General features: G+C 44.0%; 1 protein-coding gene across 1 annotated transcript in view; it reads left to right on the top strand.

The window, feature by feature from the left end:
* The first annotated feature begins 654 nt into the window (after positions 1 to 654).
* LOC132820192 (sodium- and chloride-dependent neutral and basic amino acid transporter B(0+)-like) overlaps positions 655 to 22,640 on the top strand; it is a 114,156-nt gene continuing 92,170 nt past the window's right edge. The window contains exons 1-4 of the mRNA XM_060832161.1: positions 655 to 964; positions 6,345 to 6,492; positions 8,263 to 8,394; positions 18,390 to 18,557. Coding sequence (XP_060688144.1) covers positions 893 to 964; positions 6,345 to 6,492; positions 8,263 to 8,394; positions 18,390 to 18,557 — 520 coding nt within the window. The 5' untranslated portion in view covers positions 655 to 892. The remainder of the gene's footprint in view (positions 965 to 6,344; positions 6,493 to 8,262; positions 8,395 to 18,389; positions 18,558 to 22,640) is intronic.

Raw genomic sequence — 22,640 nt, 5'->3', positions numbered from 1 at the left:
ATCGAAGAATGTGATGCTGGAAAAGCACAACCGGTCAGGCAGCATCCGAGGAGCGGGAGGATCGACATTTTGGGCATAAGCCCTTCATCAGGAATGAGGTTTGTGGCCTAAGGGCCTCACCCCTCTCCCATTTATCTCTCAGTCCCTCCCAAGGATGCTTACCTTGAAGACGTTCTTCTCCTCCTCCATCGACAAGGATCGCAGTGAATCCTTCTCACACTGCACCCCCAGGTCATCTCCTCTGCCTTCTAGCTCTTCAACCGTCTATCGCATTCCCAGCTATCTAGCCACCCCACCACCCCAGTCCCCCCTCCCATTTATCTCTCAGCTCCATTGGGCCACAAGCCTCATTCCTGATGAAGGGCTTATGCCTGAACTGTTAACTATCCTGCTCCTCGGATGTTGCCTGACTTGCTGTGCATTTCCAGCACCACACTCTTTGTGTTTCACAACACGCCCTGTATTCAAGAGTAAACCCAGAAACAAAGGATTCCATTATAGTTGGAGCAAAAGCAGATTTATAGGAAGCAAATCCGGGCTGTCCCTACCAGTTACAAGATTCTGTTTGGTCGAATGTTTCACTCAGTGCTGAACTCTTTAAAAATTCAACTGCTGACAAACTGAAATTTGATACTGATTATTTGGAAACTACCTTTGAACTGAGATATTCAGTATGAAAATTAAAGATTAACATCAGACATAATCTTGGACTACCACCTTAAACAGCGCAAGAGATTGGTTACTCATGTGGAAGCGTCAATTATCTGTGAATCAGTCTTCCAAGCATCTCAGAGCAGATAAGTGTTTGCAAAGACTTCGGGGGAAAGCAGCGTACTGAATAGTTACATCCAACTCTGAAGCCAGTACAGGAATCATTCACCATTGTCCAAATATGGACCAGAAGGAATTGGTTTTAAGTGGGTGCTCGCAGAGTGACCATCATACCCATCCTCCAGAGGGCACAGTGAGTATTTTGTCGAATTATAACTGCAGTAATTTGATTGAAATGTACATGATCTGGTGGGGGTTTTGACAGGGTGTCTGCGGAAAGGTTTCTCTTGTGGGGGTTCCTTGAACAAGAAAGATGCATGGGAGAGAATTGTGACTGTTCTTGGGTTCGAGGTTTTTTTTCCAGCGCGGGAATTGGATTCCCACTCTTCTGTGGAGCACTCTTTTGTTTCAGTTTAGCAATGTTTTTCGAACCTTTTGGAAAAGATATCAAAAACAAGTGTATTTTAAAGAGGAGAAAGGACAGCACATGGAAAATGAAGCTTTGGGAGAGCGATCACAATGGTAAGGTCAGAGACTGACCATAAGCAAAGGTTCTGGATATCGGGTGTCTGTGAGATGGAGACCAGAGCAGGAATCACAGCTAATATTGGGAAATCGAATCTTAGAGGCAGAAGGAGCAGCATGCTGGAACTCAAAGCTGGATAGGGGTCAGTGATTTCTAAACATCGCTGCCTAACAGTATATTAAAGAACTTTGGGTAATGAACCTTATCAGCTCAGTGTTATAAGAGTTTTATTATAAGATATATGATATCACTATAAGTTATAAGGTTGGAACTTAAGAGTTAAAAATTGTAATTTTTTTGCATTTTGCTTGTAAATATAAAATAGTGACAAAGGTAAGGGACACATTTTTAATGGCTATCCTGAGATCTGATTCTGCATTGCTTTTCAAAATAAGAATTAACTTGTCACAAAGCAGTGTTGGAGAAATAAGATTGTGCTAACCCTGGGACTTTCACCAAAGTGTGAGGATTTTATTTAGGTCATTCTGGTTCTGCAGATTGTCAAAGGGGTCAAGATGGTATGCTCTTCCTGTCGAATGTGGGAGATCAGGGAGCAGTTGAATGATCCTGGGGACTATGTCTACTGAAGCGCATTTGGCTGCGATTTCTATCAGACTACATGAATTGTTTAGAACAGCAGCTAGTGGCAAGGAGGAGTGTACAGGAGCTGGGGAGTGTGATAGACAGTAGCTTCATGAATGTGGAAACACTGCAGGTACAGACCAGGTGACCACCAGGAGAGGTAGACAGGTAGTACAGGAGTCTCCTGTGGCTATTCCCCTTTCAAATAAGAATACCATTTTGGATACTGTAAAGTGGGGATGGACTCTTGGGAATATGGCACTGACAGCCATGTCAACAAGGTAGACAGGTGTCACAGATAAGCTGTTTGGTAAGCTTGCCTCGATGGTCACGGCCTTTTGTACAGGAGTTTGGACACTGTGTTTCAGCTGTACACGACATTGGTGAGGTTATTTTTAAAATATTGCATAGATTACTGGCCTTCCTGCTATAGCAGAAAATGTGTTGCTGAAAAAGCGCAGAAGGTCAGGCAGCATCCAAGGAGCAGGAGAGTCGACATTTCGGGCATGAGCCCTTCTTCAGGAATGAGGGAAGTGTGTCCAGCAGGCTAAGATAAAAGGTAGGGAGGAGGGACTTGGGGGAGGGACGTTGGAAATGCAATAGGTGGAAGGAGGTCAAGGTGAGGGTGATAGGCTGGAGTGGGGGTGGGGGTGGAGAGGTCAGGAACAAGATTGCAGGTTAGGAAGGCGGTGCTGAGTTCAAGGGATTTGACTGAGACAAGGTGGGGGGAGGGGAAATGAGGAAACTGGAGAAATCTGAGTTCGTCCCTTGTGGTTGGAGGGTTCCTAGGCGGAAGATGGCTCGCTCTTCTTCCTCCAGCCATCGTGTTGCTATAGTCTGGCGATGGAGGAGTCCAAGGACCTGCATGTCCTTGGCGGAGTGGGAGGGGGAGTTGAAGCGTTGAGCCACGGGGTGGTTGGGTTGGTTGGTCCGGGTGTCCCAAACGTGTTCCCTGAAACGTTTCGCAAAGTAGGCGGCCTGTCTCCCCAATATAGAGGAGGCCACATCGGGTGCAGCGGATGCAGTAAATGATGTGTGTGTGGAGGTGCAGGTGAATTTGTGGTGGACATGGAAGGATCCCATGAGGCCTTGGAAGGAACTAAGGGGGGAGGTGTGGGCGCAAGTTTTTCTTTTTGTGCGGTTGCAGGGGAAGGTGTCGGGAGTGGAGGTTGGGTTGGTGGGGGGTGTGGACCTGACAAGGGAGTCACAGAGGGAGTGGTCTTTTCGGAATGCTGATAAGGGAGGGGAGGGAAATATATCCCTGGTGGTGGGGTCCGTTTGGAGGTGGCGGAAATGACGACGGATGACAAGATGCATGTGGAGGTAGGTGGGGTGGTAGGTGAGGACCAGTGGGGTCCTGTCCTGGTGTTGATTGGAGGGGCTGGGCTCAAGGGCGGAGGAGCTGGAAATGGAGGAGATGCAGTGGAGGGCATCGGCAATCATGTCTGGGGGGAAATTGTGGTCTTTGAAGAAGGAGGCCATTTGGGTTGTACTGTATTGGAACTGGTCCTTCTGGGAGCAGATGTGGCGGAAACAAAGGAATTGGGAGTATGGGATGGCGTTTTTACAGGGGGCAGGTTGGAAGGAGGTGTAGTCTAGGTAGCTGTGGGAGTCGGTCGGTTTGTAGTAAATGTCCGTGTTGATTCGGTCGCCCGAGATAGAAATGGAAAGGTCTAGGAAGAGGAGGGAGGAGTCTTAGATGGTCCAGGTAAATTTGAGGTTGGGGTGGAAGCTGTTGGTAAAGTGGATGAACTGTTCAACCTCTTCGTGGGAGCATGAGGCAGCGCCAATACAGTCATCGAAGTAGCGGAGGAAAAGGCGGGGGGTGGTGCCAGTGTAGCTGTGCGGGTGCCCATGGCAACTCCTTTGGTTTGGAGGAAGTGAGAGGATTGGAAAGAGAAGTTGTTCAGGGTGAGGACCAGTTCAGTCAGTCGAAGGAGGGTGTCAGTGGAAGGGTATTGGTTGGTACGGCGGGAAAGGAAGAAGCGGAGGGCTTTGAGTCCTTCATGATGGGGGATGGAGGTGTATAGGGACTGGATGTCCATGGTGAAGATAAGGCGTTGGGACCGGGGAAGCGAAAATCATGGAGGAGGTGGAGGGCGTGGGTGTGTCTTGAACATAGGTGGGGAGTTCTTGGACTAAGGGGAACAGGGCCGTGTCGAGGTATGCAGAGATGAGTTCTGTGGAGCAGGAGCAGGCTGAGGCAAGGGGTCGGCCGGGGCAGTCAGGTTAGTGGATTTTGGGCAGGAGGTAAAAATGGACACACTTTCCTCATTCCTGAAGAAGAGCTGATGCCCGAAACATCGACTCTCCTGCTCCGTGGATGCTGCCTGACTTGCTGCGCTTTTCCAGCAACACATTTTCAGCTCTGATCTCCAGCATCTGCAGTCCTCACTTTCTCCTTCCTGCTATAGCAAGAATGTTGTTAAACTTGAAAGATTTACAAGCATAATGACAGCTCTGGAGGGTTCAGGTTATAGGGAGAGGCTGAATAGACTGGAGATATTTTCCCTGCAGCATCGGAGGGTGAGGTGTAACCTGAGAGAAGTTTATAAAATCACAGGTAGGCGATTAGCCAAGGTCTTTTCTCCCAGAGTAAGGGAGTCAAAAACTACAGCAGATCATTCAACTGCTCCCTGATCTCCCACCTCTGACAGGAAGAGCATACTATCTCAGCCCCTTTTACAATCTGCAGAACCAGAATTACCTAAAAAAACCTCACACTTTGTTGAAAGTCCCAGAGTTAGCTCAGTCTTATTTCTCCAACACTGCTTTCTGACGAGTTAATTCTTATTTTGAAAAGCATTGCAGAATCAGATCTCAATATAACTATTAAAAATATGTGTCCCTTACCTTACTCACTACTTTATATTTACAAGCAAAATGCAAAAAAATATGATTTAAGGTGAGAGGGGAAAGATACAAAAGGGACCTGAGGAGCAAAGCTTTCATGCAGCAAGTGTTATATGTATGGAATGATCTGCTGAAGGAAGTGATGAAGGTGGACATGATTCAGAGGTGGTTGTACAGGATTGTTATTCAGACTGCAGGCCTGTGAACAGTGACGTGATGCTAGGATTGGTGCTGGGTCCACTACTTTCCATCATTTATGTAAACAATTTAGATGTCAACAAAGGAGGCATGATTAGTAAGTTTACAGATGACACCAGAGTAGGTAGTACAGTGGACATTTAGGAAGGAGGACAATGAGACTTTGATCATTTGGGCCAATGGGTCGAGGAGCGGCAGATAAAGTTTAATTTTAGGTAAATGTGAGGTATTGGGGTTTGCTAAGACAAACCGGGGCAGTTCTTACACAGTTAATAGACAGTCCTTGGGTTGTGCCAAACAAAGAGACCTTGAGATTCAGGTACATGGTTCCTTGTAAGTAGTATTGCAGGTAGACAGGGTGATAAAGACAGTGTTTGGCATGCTTGCCTTTATTGGTTAGTGCATTGAGTATTGAAGTTGAGACATCATGTTGCAGCTGCTAAAGACATCGATGAGGTTACTTTTAGAATATTACATTCAATTCTGGTTGCCCTGCTTTAGGAAGGATGTTGTTAAGGATGTGGAAGGGCGCAGAAAAGATTGACAAGGATGTTGCCAGGACTGACTGGTTTGAGATGTAAGAAGGGATTGAATAAGCTAGGGCTTTTTTTCCCTGGAGCGTCAGAGGCTGAGGGGTAATGTTATAGAGGTTTATAAACTCTTGAGAGGCATTGATACGGTGAATGGTCAAGGCTTTTTCCCCAGGGTGGTGGAGAAGCAAGAAAGCATAGATTTAAAGTGAAAGCAGAAGGCTTAAAAAAGAATGACCTGAGTGGCAACGTTTTCACACAGAGGATGGTGCATTTATGGAATGAGCTGCCTGGGACAATGGTGGATGCTGGTACAATTGCAACTTTAAAAGGCATCTGGATGGGGATATGAATAGGAAGAGCTTAGAGGGATATGGGCCAAATACTGGTAAATAGGATTAGATCACTTTTGGATGCTGGTTGGCATGGGCGAGTTGGATGGAAGGATCTGTTTCTGTGCTGTATGAATCTGCATGAAACCCATAAAAGTATGGGTTGCCCAGTTAAAACAGAATAAGGAGAGATTTTTTTGTCTGTCTGTCTTTGGAACTCATTCCCTTAATAGATAGGAAGCTTGATAAGCAAGGGAGTGTAAAGTTATCAGGAACAGGCAGGAATGTGGAACAATCAGTTCAGCATGGCATGCATGAATGGCAAAGCAATCTCGAGGGACTATGATGTGTACTCCTGCTAGAAATTTGTATGTCCATATGTTTGGGTGAGTCTCCATCTACAGGTTCAGGGTATTTCCAAACTGTTAACCACTTACTGATAAAAATGGGAATAAAATAGTGTTTCTATAGTGAGCAAAAATGACCTTTTGTTTTAGTTCTAATCTGAAAAAATCTCATTTCTGATTTGGCCATTTACTCTCTTTCACCTAGATAGATCCTATCAGCGGTGAAGCTGACGAGAATGTGGAACGGGGTAACTGGTCCTCAAAGACTGACTACTTGCTCTCAATGATTGGCTGTGCTGTGGGTCTGGGCAACATCTGGAGGTTCCCTTACCTGGCTTACAGAAATGGAGGAGGTACTGTCATGAGATCCAAACTACAGAGAAAGACGGAAATAAAGAGAACTCTTCAAAAACTAGAAGAAATATTCAAATCAATCTAAGAGGGGATGTTTTATTACATCAGGCAGATAATAGATCATTGAAAAATACTGTTTTAAGAAACAATTGCATATAATAAATTTAACAGTTGAATAACTATTAAAGATTCTCCCTCGGGACATCATCTGTTTGACTGTGATTGGAAGATATTCAGGTTTGATTTCTGGACAGCAAATGGGGAACTTTGAGGATTGATTTGGGAGATTGTCAAAGTATACATGTCACATGAGGTAACGCAGACCTCAAAACCTTAGATCTTCAGTGCCACATTCTGCAAAACTGAGTGATGCATATTCCCCGCAAACTCCACTGGGTCATTGTGTTTCTCCAGTGGCCTCCTAAATGATCTGTCAAGGCACCGCATGACATCAAGACATCATGTTGCTTAATGACCTTAATGAGGAGTGACCAGCTGGTCCTTGTCTCCAACCCTACCTCACCCACTCTTCGACCCAGCAATACCCTACCACCCCCTCCACTCTCCCAGTCTAAACTTGGGTATTCTCCCAATTGGTGCTATGCCCCCTATTTTTGCAGATGAGCTGCATGCAGTAGCCAGATTGAAGACTGCCGCTTACTGGTTTTGCCTACATTGGGCTCTCATCCTCAGCTCTCAGACTGAGTCACAATGTGCCATCACATTGCCAGGTTTGACACAGAGCTGACACCCAACCAATTTAATTCCCCTAGCGTTCCAACTTCTTTCAGGACTCAAAAATCATACAAGTTTCCCTGATCACTATTATCCTTTCTTGAAAGTATTGCCTGCAAGTTAACACTTCTGCCCCGAAAACAGGAAAAGTACAAACTTCAATGTTCCACCTTTTCTTGGTTTGATAGAGGTTAGTGCGTCAATGCATTGTCCTTTGGTGGAAATGGTTTAATCAGTATCGATCAGGCCATAGGATATTCAGCTGCATTCTATTCATTGTATCTCTTTTTTTTTAAATAGTCATTTTCAATATGACATGTAACAAGAAATTGTTACAAAGCAGATCTGCAACTAAACATCCAAATCCAAATCCCAGTCTTTGAATATAACTTACCTCTGTAGATATTATTACAGAAATAATTTTCAGTGAAAAGGCTGCCTTAGCTGACAAGCAAATCATTTCTCAACTCTTTCTTTGGTATAACTCGTACCTTTGTATAGTTCCCAGTCTCTGAACTGCTTTTATTGCCATTGACTTTATGTAGATGGTTCAGTTCAGTTTCTGATCAACGGTTACCCCTAGGATGTTGATGTTAAGGCATTCAGAAATGGTAGCGCTATTTAACACCCAGGGGAGATGGCTGGATTCTACCTAGTTGGAGTTATTTGCATCCTTAGCAGATGGTTTGTTACACTTTACTAATGTGTCCCGTCTACCTAGTTGGAAATGGTCATCAACTGGAAATTGATTGGTGCAAATGTTAAGTAAGGAGCTCCAGGATTCAAAGTATGATGATGGGGCAATTATATATTTTCAAGTCAGGACTGTGGTTAACTTGTGGGCATTTTCTGAAGATATTAGCACTCCATGCACTTGTCCTTGACCTTCTAGATGGTAAAGGCTGTTATGATTGATGCTAAAAATACTAGCAAATTGGCAATGTTATTCTGCCAATGAAAACTTTTAGCGCCTGCATTGATATGAAATGAACCGATTTGATTTCCATTTCATTACCTTCTTCTATATTTTCCAGGCACATTCCTAATTCCCTATGCCATCACATTGGTACTTGTTGGGATGCCAATGTTTTTCTTGGATTCTTCGCTTGGGCAGTTTGCCAGCCTCGGACCTGTTCCAGTGTGGAAAGCTGTGCCAATATTACAAGGTGAGTACATATTTCGCAATACAAACATGGCAGCAGTTGAAATGAGTAATCATGTCCAATTAATTTGAATAAGTTGCATATATTTTCCTTAATAATGAACATTTAATCCAGCCTTGCGGAAGTTTTACATGGTATCCATTCCGCTGTATCATTTAGGACAACAATAATGAAAATAGACATAGTGAGTGAAATGCTGGATGAGATTTAACACGATAAATGTAAATCCAGCACCCCAGTTGGAGAAACTTGAAAGTGGTTGCCAGTACCATCTCAGTCCCCAGGATGGCATGGTGGCTCAGTGGTCAGCACTACTGCCTCACAGTACCAGGGACCCAGGTGTGATTCCACCTTCGGGCTGCAGTGTGGAGTATGCATGTTCTTAGCAGGCCTGCATGGGCTTCCTTTGGGTGCCCCTGATTCCTCCCACAGTCCAAAGATGTCCAGGTTAGGTGAATTGACCATGGGAAATTCAGGGTTCAGGGATAGGGTAGGGAGGTGGGTCTGGATGGGATTCTCTTCGGGAGATCAGTGGGTCGAATGGCTGGCTTCCACACTGTAGGGATTCTGTGATTGACGGTTTGTGGGAGTTGGAATCCTGCACCACAACCATCCTTCTCCTGCAGCCCTCTTCCCCAAGAGCTTCCAGTCAATCAGAGAGTGATCTGATACTCAGCGCCAGCTCAGACATCGACACTCTGTCAACTGTAGGGAGTGATACAAGATTTGGTAGATAGTGGTGATCATTTCGTCAGTACGATGGGCGTGTTGAAGATCCAAATGTGGCTCAAGGCCTCCTGACCAAGCCTGGAATCATTAAATATCAGTGGGTGAACTCTCCACTGTATGGAGTCATACTTGGCACATAGGAAGATGGCTGTGATTGTTAAGGTCAATCATTTTAGGTCCAGGAATCTCTGCAGGAATTCCTCAGGGTAGTGTCCTAGGCCCAGCCATCTTCAGCTGCTCTCATCAATGACCTTCCCCCATCTTAAGGTCAGAAGTGGAGATGTTCATCGATGATTGTATAAAGCTCAGCACCATTCGCAACTCCTCACATACTGAAGCAGTCCTTGTTCAAATACAGCAAGATCTGGACAATATCCTCACTTGGGCTCATAAGTGCTGAAAATGTGTTGATGGAAAAGCTCAGCAGGTCAGGCAGCATCCAAGGAACAGGAGATTCGACATTTCGGGCATAAGCCCTTCTTCAGGAATGAGGAAAGTGTGTCCTGCTGGACACACTTTCCTCATTCCGAAGAAGGGCTTATGCCCGAAACGTCGAATCTCCTGTTCCTTGGATGCTGCCTGACCTGCTGCGCTTTTCCACCAACACATTTTCAGCTGTGATCTCCAGCATCTGCAGTCCTCACTTTCTCCTTGGGCTGATAAGTGGCAAGTAACATTCATGCCACACAAATGCCATGACCATTACCAATAAGAGACAATCTAATCATTGCCCCTTCACATCCATTAAGATTACTGAATCAGTCATCATCAACATTCTTGGGGGCTTATCACTGATCAGAAATACAAATGACCTCATGGAATAAACACTGTGGTTGCAAGAGCATGTCAGAGTTTAGGAATACTATGGTAACTTATCTCCTGACTCCCCAAAACCTGTCTACCACCCACAAGGCACAAGTCAGGAGTGTGTTGGAATACTCTTGGCTAGACCCTTCTTAAATATGCTGTGCCACCTTAAGTAAGTTATACAGCTTCAACCAGAATGTTATGAATGAAGGGCAGCACAGTGGTCAGTGGTTAGCACTGCTGTTTCACCAGGGACCTGGGTTCAATTCCAGCCTCGGGCGACTGTCGATGTAGAGTTTGCACATTCTCCCCGGTGTCTGTGTGAGTTTTCTCCAGGAGCTCCGGCTTCCTCCCACAAACTAAAGATGTGCAGGTCAGGTGGATTGGCCATGCTAAATTGCCTATAGTGTCCAGGGGTGTGCAACGTTGGGTGGACCAGCCAGGGGTAATGCAGGGATAGAGTAGTGGGGGGTTACTCTTCAGAGAGTCTGCTACAGGAGGCTGCTACAACTCCCCACTTGCCTGGATGGGTTTACCTTCAACAGCACTCAAGAAGCTTGACATCATCCAGGACAAAACAGACCACTTGATTGGCACCACATCCACAAGAATCCATTCCCTCCACCACTGATGCTCGGAGATAGCAGTGTGTGCTATCTACAAGATGCAGAAATTCACCAAAGGTCTTTAGGCAGCACCTTCCAAACTCACAACCACTTCCATCTAGAAGAACAAAGATAGCAAATACATGGGAAAACATCCACTCTCAAGTTTCCCTTCAAGCCACTCACTACCCTGACTTGGAAATATATCCCTGTTCCTTCATTGTTGCTGGGTCAAAATTCTGGAATTCCCTCTGTAAAGGCATTGTGAGTCAGTTCACATCCATGCACAATGCCAGGGTTCAAGAAGGTAGCTCACCACCAATTTCTCAAAGGCAACTATGGATAGACAACAGATAAAGCACTAAAGTATTTGTATCACAAAAGCAGAACCTGAGTGTATCCCCAAATGTTACTATCTTCAAAAATGATGTCTTCAGGAGGAAGTGGAGGCCATCAAATGTTCAGGCAGATGAGAAGTGGGCAGAAGTTCATCAAATTGTATTAATGGTGGGCTTTTGAAAGGAGATGTTGAGGGTTGCACAGGAATTGCCAGTAGGAGATCAATTGGGAACAAGAAAAACTCAAGCCAAAATGCAAAATCATTTTTATTGGTCTGGACTGTATAAGGACATGGTTAAATTTTACCAGACATGTCATACAGGTAATTGGAAAACTTCAGGCAGCAATAAAACCAACAACTTTAATACCCATTCCTGCATTTGAGGAAGATTTAACAAGGGCCTTAATTGATTGCATAGAATCCCTGGCCAAAACAAAAAGTGGAAATCAGTATTTGTTGACCATAATGGATGTGTCCTCTGGATTTTCAGAGGACATTACATTACACAGTATCATGGTGTAAAAGAATGGTAGAAGACTTACTCAATTTCTTTTACTAAGTATGGCCTACCAACAGAGATCTAGAGTGAAATTTTACATGAAAATTATTAAAGCAAGTTATAAATATCTTAAGAGTAAAACAATTGTAACCATACCATCCAGAATCACAGGGAGCATTAGAATGGTAGTATCAAACTTTAAAGACTATGTTGAGGGCTTATAGTCAAGATTATCCAGAAGATTGGGATAAAGAAATTCCATTTGTACTTTTTTGCCATTGGAGATGCACCAGATAAATTGGCCAAATTCAGTTCATTTGAATTAGTTTTTGGGATGAAGTGAGAAGGCCATTGAAATTAATTAAGGAAAAACTGGTGAGTCAGAAATCAGAGACCACACATTTGGGCTAATTATCTAATTTTAAAGAAAGATTAAATAGAGCAGGTGAGTTGGCTAGACAGCATTTAAAAGTAACACAGCATGCGATGAAAGAGGATACAGACCAGGAATCAAAAATTCACAATTTCGTTACTTCCAGTGGTAGATGAACTTTTAAAAACCAGGTTTAGTGGGCCTTAACAAATCAAAAAGGACATTGAGTGAGGTGAATTATTTATTAAAAACGCCAGGCAGAAAGAAATTTCAGAGTGTGACATGTGAATATGGTCAAAAGATATTTTGATAAGGAAGGAAAACAAAAGGGAGACTGTTTTACTGGTTACAACACAGAGTGAAGAACCAAGTTTAGAGGATTCTGAATTGGACCTTCCTCAAATTAAATTGGACAATGAGGAAGTTCTCAAAAATTGGGATAAATTATTGAGTTCTCTTCCAGAGGAAAATTGAAATGACCTGAAAGATTTATTACTATCGCATGGGGAGATGTATGAGAATAAGCTGAGAAGTGCGAATCTAATTATGCATGTTCTAGATCTAGGAAATGCTGTTCCAATTAAACAACATCTTTATAGACCTAACCCACTAAGTTGGCACAGATTCAAAAGGAGATTGAATGCATGTTCAAAGATAACATAATCAAAGTGAGTTGTAGCTAATAGAGCTCACCCATAGTAATGGCATCAAAGCCAGATGCTACCTAACAATAATGTGTGGCCTATCGCAAAGTCAATGCAGTTACAAAGTCTGATTCATATCCTGTTCCACTTTTGGAAGACTGTATTGAAGAGGTGGGACAAATAATTTGTATTTCTAATTTAGACTTATGCAGAGGATACTGATAGGTAGCTATATCTGAACGAGTAAAGACAATTTCGGCTGTTGTGACACCGACTGGATTCTACAAGTTTAAAGTCATGCCATTTGGTATGAAAAATGGGCCAGCCACATTTCAAAGACTAACCAGTAAAGTCATTTCAGGATTGCCCAGTTATGTGGTGCATATCGATGATCTGGTGATTTTTATTCTCACTGGGAAGGAACATTTGCAGCATCAAACAGAATTGTTTTTAATCAACTTTGGGAGAAAGGCTTAGTGATAAACTTGGCCAAGAGTGAGTTTGCAAAAGCCCACGACACATTCCCAGGCCATGTCATTGGACATGGACAGCTGGCCCCATGGGATACGAAAACCAAGGCTATTGAGGAGTTTCCCATAACTTCAACAAAGACTGCAGTACTACGATTCCTGGGGTTAAATGGTTTTTATTCAGAGTTTGTACCAAATTTTAGCAGCATGGTTGCTCCACTGACTTATTGAGGAAGTGCAGAACATCTCAGTGGACAGTTGATTGTCAGAAGACGGCTGAAAAGTGTGGCACTAGAAAAGCACAGCCGGTCAGGCAGCCTCCAAGGAGCAGGAGAATAGACATTTCGGGCAAAAGCCCTTCATCAGGAATGTGGGGAAAGGGAACTGAGAAATAAATAGGGGGCTGGGGTGGGGGTGGGGCTGGAGGGAAGTTAGCTGGAAAGGCAATAGGTAGGGGGCGATGTTGATAGGTCGGAGTAGACAGGTAAAGTGGATTGGTGGGAAGGAAGATGGATAGTTAGGACAGTGCAAGAGAGGGGTGTCAATTCAGAGGGTTGAATCTGGGATGAGGTGGGGGAAGGGAGATGGGGAAACTGGTGAAATCGACACTGATGTTGTGTGGTTGGAGGGTCTCAAGGCAGAAGATGAGGCATTCTTTCTCCAGTCGGCAGGTGGCTTATATTTGGTGGTAGGAGGCCTAGGACTTGCATGTCCTTGAGGTAGTCAGAGAGGGAGTTGAAGTGGTCAGCCCCAACAGGGCTGTGGGGATGTTTGGTGCATGTGTCCCAGAAATGGTCCCTGAAACATTCCAAGAGTTGGCGTCCTGTGTCCCCAGTGTGGAGGAAACCACCTTGAGAACAATGTACAGAATGAATGAGCTGTTTGAATATACAGGAAAATCTCTGCCGGGTGTGGAAGGATCCTTTGGGGCCTTGGATGGAGGTTAGGTGTTGGTGCAGGCTTTATACTTTTTGCGGCAGCAAGGGAAGGTGCAGGGAGTGGAGGGTGGGCTGGCGGGGTGTGTGGACCTAACAAGGACGTGGTAGAGGGAATGGTCTCTGTGGAATGCAGATACGGGTGGGGAGGGAACTATATCTCTGGTGGTGGGGTCTGTTTGTAGGTGGCAGAAATGGCAGAGGATAATGTGATGTATCTGAAGATTGGTGGGGTGGAAAGTGAGGACCAGAGATTCTTTGCTTATTGCAGTTGGAGGGGTGGGGTTCAAGGGTGGTGGAGCGGGAAGTGGAGGAAATGCACTGGAGTGCATTGTTGACCATATGGGAGGAGCAATTGCTGTCCCTGAAATAGGAGGCTATCTGGCATGTCCTGGAGTGGAATTGCTCCTCCTGGGAGCAGATACAGTGGCGGTGCAGGAATTGGGAGTAAGTGATAGTGTTCTTACAGGAGAGGGGTTGTTGGGAGGTGTAGTCCAGGTAGCTCCAGGAGCAGTCAGCTTGAAGTTGATGTCCCTGTTGAGTTGGAGATGGAGATGGAAAGCTCCAGGAAGAGGAGGGAAGTGTCCAAGATGGTCCAGGTGAACATGAGGTCAGGGTGGAAGGTGTTCATGAAGTTGATGAACTGTTCAACCTCCTCATGGGACCACAAAATGGCGCTGATACAGTCATCGATGTAGCGGAGGAAAAAGTGCGGAATTATCTCAGTGTAACTGCGGAAGATAGACTGTTTCACATATTGAACGAAGAGACAGGCATAGCTGGGGCCCATGTGGGAGCCCATGGCTACTCCTTTTGTCTGAAGGAAGTGGGAGGATTCAAGGCATAAGTTGTTGAGGGTGAGGACCAGGCCACCAATGGAATGAGTGTATTGGTGGAAGAGTACTCATTGGGTCAGTAGGAGAGGAAGAAACAGAGAGCTTGGAGGCCTTCACCATGGTGGTTGGATGTATAGAGGGACTGGATGTCCATGGTGAAGACGAGGCGTTGGGGGCCAGGGAAATGAAAGTCATGGAGGAGATGGAGGGCATGGGGTGGCCGAGTGGCATTGCTAATCAGAGATAGTGTCTCAGCTGCAGAAAGGATAGTTGTCGAGGAGGGTTTGTCTGCTGAGTCAATATGGGTGGAAGTCAGAAACAGGAAAGGAGCAGTCACTTTAATGGGAGCTTCTATAGAGCCCCCCAGCAGAGACACAGAGGAGCAAATTGGAAGAGAGATTTTGGAAAGGTGCAGAAGCTAACAGGGTTGTTGTCATGGGTGACCTTGATTTCCTGAATATTGATTGGAACCTCCTTCATGTAAATAATTTGGATGAATCAGATTTTGTCGAGTGTGTCCAAGAAGGATTCCTGACTCAATGTGTAGATAGGCTGACTGGAGGGGTGGCCATATTGGATTTGGTATCTGGCACAAACCAGGTCAGGTGTCAGATCTCTCAGTGGGAGAGCATTTCAGTGATAGTGATCATAACTCTCTGACTTTTACTATAGCCATTGAGAGGGATAGGAGCAGATGGTATGGGAATGTATTTAATTGGGTGAGAGAGAATTACAATGCTTTTAGGCAGGAACTGTGGAGCATAAATTGGGAGCAGATATTCTCAGGGAAATGCACAACAGAAATGTGGAAGTTGTTTAGGAATCACTTGCTGTGAGTGCTGGAGAAGTTTGTCTCAATTAGGCAAGGAAGGGATGGTAGAACCTTGGGTGACAAGAGATATGGAACATCTAGTCAAGAGGAAGAAGGAAGTTTCCTTAAGGTTGAGGAAACAATGATCAGACAGGGCTCTAGAGGGTTACAAGGTAGCTAGGAAGGAATTGAAGAATAGACTTAGGAGAGCGAGAAGGGGGTAAGAAAAAATCTTGGTGGTAAGGATTAGGGAAAACCCCAAGGTGGTCTTCACTTATATGAGAAACAAGAGGATTGCCAAAGAGAGGAGCAGGCTGATTAGAGAGAGTAGAGGGAACACAGAGAGTGGTGGGTGTGTGGAATGCACTGCCAGCAGTGGTAGTAGAGTCAGATACATTAGGGACATTTAAGCAACTCTTGGATAGGTATGTGGATGATAGTACAATGAAGGTTATGTAGGTTAGTTTGATTTTACAGTAGGATAGAAGGTCAGCACAATATCAATGGCCGAAGGACCTGGACTGTGCTGTACTGTTCTGTGTTCTATGATATATATTGTTCCCAATAATTGACAATCACATGCTCCAGTACTTCTATATACTTACTATAAAATAACAGGAACAGCATATTGCACTATAAGCATGGCCATACAAAATATTGCTACATGTTTTGCTTAATATACCTACTTCTCAATTCTATACTTCTACAAGTAATTCAATGGGTTCAGTTTGGTTTTGTGGCTCAACATTTAGTCATTTGGGATGTCGGTCCATTTGTTTCTCACCTTCCACTTGAATCGTAAAAATGATGAATGTTCTGCCCCACATTTATCTGTGTTGAAAATCATCCCTGAAATAGTTCTAAAGGCCTGGCCTTGCACTTGGGAGTCAGGTCACAGGCATCAGGTGATTGCCTAACTCTCCACATTCACCTTACAAGAAACTCCCTGGATGACTGGCTCTTCTCTTCAAGAGTGAGTATGGGTTTCTCAAAATGCTCAAAGTGGCTCTATGGCACCTTTATCCCAGTTTTAAAATCCATCTCACCTCAAACTGCCACAGAATCCTTTCCATTCTTCAAGCTCCATGCATTCTAATCTAGTCCAACCCATATCCCATCCATATCCATGGCCTCTTATTACCCCTATGTCCCTTATTACCATATGTCAATCTAACGCATACTCAAGCCCCTGCCAACCACCTTCCATACTCATTTACCCAGTATTCAAGAGCAGTCATTCGGGGCTATGTTAAAGTGAAATGGAAAAGAGTATAAACAGAGCTTAATACATCTTTCAGCATGTAAAACAAAATCACCATTCATGAAAATTCATTGAAAGCATTTAAATCCCTACAATAATCCACTATTTTAAAAAAGGTTGTAATTCATAACCTTACAAAGATACCTAATCTTTTAATAACCTACTTGGACTATCAATCAAACTGTGAACCTATTATGATAAAAATTGTTTTTGCAAAGCAGCAAAACATTAGTAAGGGTATAATGATAAACCTGGGAGCTATCTTTGTTTTTAGCTTTTTCTAACTACTGGAATTGATTTATTTTTTACAAACCACTACCAAAGACAGGCTGCTGTTAAAAAGAAATCAAGGGCTGAGCATTGAAGTAACTCAGCAAACTGGAGTGTTTTAAATCTTATCTGATGTTCAAGAATATTTATGGCTCCTGTAGTTTTCAGACCTGATCCATTATGGGTTAAGGGCTGTGTTGAAAATGTGTTGCTGGAAAAGCGCTGCAAGTCAGGCGGCATCCAAGGAGCAGGAGAATTGACGTTTCGGGCGTGAGCCCTTCTTCAGGAATTTGCTATGTTTGGGTTACCCAGACGTGGGAATCACATTGCACTGCTATTCCCCACCCAGCAAAAATGGGATTTGTTGAAAGTAGGGGGTGGATTTCTGGATCTAGACCTTATGGGGCATTTTTTTTATTAGAGGTGTGTTGGGGGTCACCTATATTTAGAAAGGGCATTCATTTGAGCGGGGATGTCCAAAATCCTAGGTTGGCCATAAAATCTGGGCTCTATCTTGATTGATCTCATAATCTAGCTATTGTATAGTATCAGCTCACTCAAAGAGTTTACTCAATAAACAATTGCTCTCTGCCACATAATGACCAGTAGGAGCCATGCTGGAGATGGTGGGAATCACCTCCCTACCATTTTCATCTCAATTCACTTCCATTATGTTGGAAATACCTGCATGATAGAGTCTGATTTTGCAGCCCAAAGCATTAATGTACAAAAACAAAAATTGCTGGAAGAACACAGCATCTGTGGCGAGAAAGCAAAGTGAGCCCAGTGACCATTCTTCAGGACAGAAGGTTTCTGAGTTCTGAAGACTGGTTCCTGGACTGAAAGTGTTCATTGTTTTCTCTGCAAGCATGCTGCCAGATCTGCTGAGTTCTTCCAGTGATTTATGTGTTTGTTTCAGATCTTCAGCATCTGCAGTTCTTTGTTTTGTTGCAGTAAAGTACAACTTCCCCAAATCTATGAAATTATTTATTTCTGATAGAACAGCAATCAAATAACTTTGATTTGCCTACCAACTGAATGCATGCAAAAGAGTTTAAATTCAGGGATGACATGGTGACTCCCAGCAGTAGGTTCAATTCCAGCCTCGGGTGACTGTCTGGAGTTTGCACATTCTCACCGTGTCTGTGTGAGTTTGTTCTGGTTTCTTCCCACAATCCAAAGATGTGCCAGTTAGGGTAAATTGGCTGTGCTAAATTTCCTATTATGTTCAGGGATATGTAGGTTAAGTGCATTAGTCAGTGGGGTAAGTATACAGTAGTGGGATTGATTTTGATTGGGTTACTTTTTGGAGGGTTGGTGTGGACTTGTTGGGCCAAAGGGCCTGTTTTCACAGTGTAGGGATTCTATGAAAACCTTCTATAATCTAATCTAGCTCTTGTTTCCCATTTCATTTCAAGGTGTTGGTATAACCATGGTCCTTTTTGGTGCAATCTGTGAGGTTTACTACTCCTGCATCCTCGCCTACAGTCTGTACTACCTGTTTGCTTCCTTCCAATCACCCCTGCCATGGGCAGACTGCTTCAGTTGGTGGGGAGCAGATGAAACATGCAGCAGGACTCCCAAAGGTACAGTACTTCTATTGGGGAAAGTGTACACACCGACTGTTCATTGTTCATTCTGTCTGTCTGAGTGAGGGAGAGAGATGGACAATAGTTTCAGTGACCATCCTTACTGTGACCATACAACAGAAAGACTTGGATAGATGTTGGCATTGTGCATCATATCTCTGAGTCATTGGGACTGATGGATAATCAATCCGAAATTGTTAGTTTGTACTGTGGAATGTAAAGAAACTGCTTGCTATTACACATATAAAAATAAACTGAGACTCAATCTTCTTGCCCCTCTGTTTCTCACCTACACTCTTTTACTGATCCTGCTAATTTTGTTTTGATTTTACAATCATGTCTTTCTTTTTCTCTCTCTTAAATAGTCTCTCCAGACTCTGTGGTAAAAACAATGACTGCAGATGCTGGAAACCAGATTCTGGATTAGTGGTGCTGGAAGAGCACAGCAGTTCAGGCAGCATCCAAAGTGCAGCAAAATCAACATTTTGAGCAAAAGCCCTTCATCAGGAATAAAGCTGATGACGGGCTTTGGCCCAAAACTTCGATTTCGCTACCCTTTGGATGCTGCCTGAACTGCTGTGCTTTTCTAGCACCACTGATCCAGAATCTGGTTTCCAGCATCTGCAGTCATTGTTTTTACCTCATTGATTTTAACCCTACTGCGAATCCTCTTGCAAGGATGCCTGCCTTGAAGAAGTTTTCCTCCTCTCTCTACAAGAATCTCAGGGAGTCCCTCTCCCACTGCAACTCCCAGGTCATTTCCTCTGCCCTGAAGCTCTTCAACCATGTCGTGAAACAAACTCGGTACCACATCCACATTTGCTTTCTCAGTGCCTGCCTCCGTAAACAACTCATCCCACACGGACTCCGGACCACCTTTAAACCAGCAGAGTTCGGACCCGAACAGGACAAACAGTACAGACTACAAATTCAAAAACATCAGCAACAGTCCTCCGTCAGGATCCTCCGCTCCACGCTTGCAGCAATGCACCGGCACCTAACCTCTCTACAGTCATCCCTGCCTCAGCTGAGGGCCACACTCTCTCAGAATTGCAAAGGACCCACTCTGTACTACATCTCTAGACTCTGTATCTGTCCTGCCTTTTTCTCTTGCTTCCATCTCTCTTACTTTTCTTTTCTCGCGTGTTTCCTTTTCCTGTGATATCAGTTTTCATTGAAATGGTTCCCGTCTTTTGTATATTTGTACGCTGCAGCGTATAATCTCTCTGGGGAAGGGTTGGTGAGATGAGTCATCATTCAATTACTGCCAAAACATGACGTCAGTTTCAGGAGTGTGATTAACCCTATGCCCCAATGCAATTACCCCCCTGCAATGTTTACCTTGTCTTACTAATTTAAATGCTAACAGTGAGAGGCTTTACCTGGAACTCTGAGCTGTGAGTTCACTTGCTTAGACTTGATACCTCTTAATGTATAGAACAATGAGCAGCAGGACTCTCTTGCTAGCTCTGTTTCATCTCAATCTCTTTCACACAAGCTTTGCAGTGTGTCATTTAATGTACATTTCCAGATCTGCTTTCTTTCCCATCTGTTGGAATCCATTCGCCTGCAACTCTGAAAGGATGTGCATGTAAGGAGGTGAAATACATGCCCTGCCTGCCTCAGTCGATGCTCTGTTCCAATATATCAAGGCGGTGCCTCTGACTAATCTCTGCAGCAATTCTTCTTAAGTAATGTTGCCTCTGCAAGGAATATCCAGTGATAGCACTGATGAAAGATATCCAACTGACTTTGCATCTGTATAGCTTGCAGTTGACGCTATGGTGAACATGTAGAGTCCAGTTTCCTGACCATGTTGACAGTACTGGATGGTCACACCACATAGAAATCTTGTTTTACTGATCCTTGTGTAGATATCAATCCCTACATCGCCGATACTTGGAAAAGTAGGGAAGTGGCCAACATTGTGGGTGCTCCAATGGTGTTAGTGGGATGGATGGGGATTTCCTGCCATCCTATTCTCAATATTCATCTTCTTGAAGCTGATAGAACATAGAACATAGAACAGGAACAGGCTCTTCAGCTTGTGGTGTTGTGCCAAACAACATTGGCCATCCTCTTTAACTTTTCAAATATTGCTGAGAAATATAAAAGTTTGATCACTTTAGATGAGTCAGTTTTTGTCCAATGTGTGCAGGAGGGTTTCCTGACACAGTATGTAGACAGGTCAACAAGGGCGAGGCCATATTGGATTTGGAGGTAGGTGAGCACTTTGGTGATAGTGAGCACAATTCGGTTGTGTTTGCTATAGCGATGGAAAGGGATGTGTATATAAGGCAGGGCCAGAGTTATTGCTAGGGGAAAGGCAATTGTGATGCACTTAGACAAGATTTAGGATGCATAGGATGAGGAAGGAAACTTCAGGAGATGGGCGCAATTGAAATGTGACGTTTATTCTAGGAACAGCTACTGCGTGTCCTTGATACATATGTACCTGTTAGGCAGGGAGGAAGTGGTCGAGTGAGGGAGCCGTGGTTTTCGAAAGAAATTGAATCTCTTGTCAAGAAGAAAAAGAAGGCTTATGTTCGGATGAGACATGAAGGCTCACTTATGGCATTTGAGAGTTACAAGTTAGCCAGGAAAGACTGAAAGAGAGAGTTAAGAAGAGCCAGGAGGGGACATGTGAAGTCATTGACAGGTGGGATCAAGGAAAACCGTAAAGCTTTCTATAGGTATAGCAGGACTAAAAGAATGACTAGAGAAAGATTAGGGCTAATCAAGGATAGTGGTGGAAACTTGTGCATGGAGTCTGAGGAGATGGGGATGTGCTAAACAAATATTTTTTGTCAGTATTCTCACTGGAGAAAGACAATGTTGTTGATGAGAATATTGAGATAAAGGCTACTTGACTAGATGAGATTGAGGTTCATGAGGAGGAGGTGTTAGTAATTCTGGAAAGTGTGAAAATAGATAAGTTCCCCTGGGCCAGATGGGATATATCCTAGGATTCTCTGGGAAGTCAGGTATGAGATTGCAGAGCCTTTGGTTTTGATCTTTAAGTCGTCATTTTCTACAGGAATAGTGCTGGAAGACGGGAGGATAGCAAACGTTGTTCCCTTGTTCAAGAAGGGGAGTAGAGACAACCCTGATAATTATAGGCCAGTGGCCTTACTTTGGTTATAGGCAAAGGATTGGAAAGGGTTTTAAGAGATAGGATTTATACTCATCTAGAGAGGAATAAGTTGATTAGGGATAGCAAACACAGGTTTTGTGAGGTTAGGTCATGCTTCACAAACCTTATTGAGTTCTTTGAGATGGCAACCAATCAGGTGGATGAGGGTAAAGTGGTTGATGAGGTGTATATGGATTTCAGTAAGGGGTTTGATAAGGTTCCCCACGGTAGGCTATTGCACAAAATATGGAGGCATGAGATTGAGGGTGATTTAGCAGTTTGGATCAGAAATTGGCTAGCTGAAAGAAGACAGAGGATAGTGGTTGATGGGAAATGTTCATCCTGGAGTTCAGTTACTAATAGTGTACAGTACCAATCTGTTTTTGGTGCCACTGCTGTTTGTCATTTTTGTAAATGACCTGGAAGAGTGTGTAGAAGGATGGGTTAGTAAATTTACAGGTGACACCAAGGTCGGTGGAATTATGGATAGTGCTGAAGGATATTGCAGGTTGCAGAGGGACGTGGATATGCTGCAGAGTTGGGCTGAGAGGTAGCAAATTGAGTTAATGTGGAAAAATGTGAGGTTTACAAAATTATGAGGGGTATGGATAGGATAAATAGATAAAGTCTTTTCCCATTGGGTCGGGGAGTCCAGAACTAGAGGGCAAAAGTTTAGAGTGAGAGGGGAAAGATATAAAAGAGACCTAAGGGGCAACTTTTCACGATGGTATTGTATGGAATGAGCTGCCAGAGGAAGTGGTGGAGGCACAATTGCAACATTTAAGAGGCATTTGGATGGGTATATGAATAGGAAGGGTTTGGAGGGATATGGGCCGGGTACTGGCAAGTGGGACTAGATTGGGTTGGGATATCTGGTCGGCATGGATGGGTTGGACTGAAGAGTCTGTTTCCATGCTGTACATCTCTATGACTCTGTAATTCACTTT

Source organism: Hemiscyllium ocellatum, chromosome 11 (genome assembly GCF_020745735.1).
Source record: "Hemiscyllium ocellatum isolate sHemOce1 chromosome 11, sHemOce1.pat.X.cur, whole genome shotgun sequence".
In the NCBI taxonomy this organism is placed as follows: domain Eukaryota; kingdom Metazoa; phylum Chordata; class Chondrichthyes; order Orectolobiformes; family Hemiscylliidae; genus Hemiscyllium; species Hemiscyllium ocellatum.
This window is presented reverse-complemented; position numbering and strand designations above follow the sequence as displayed.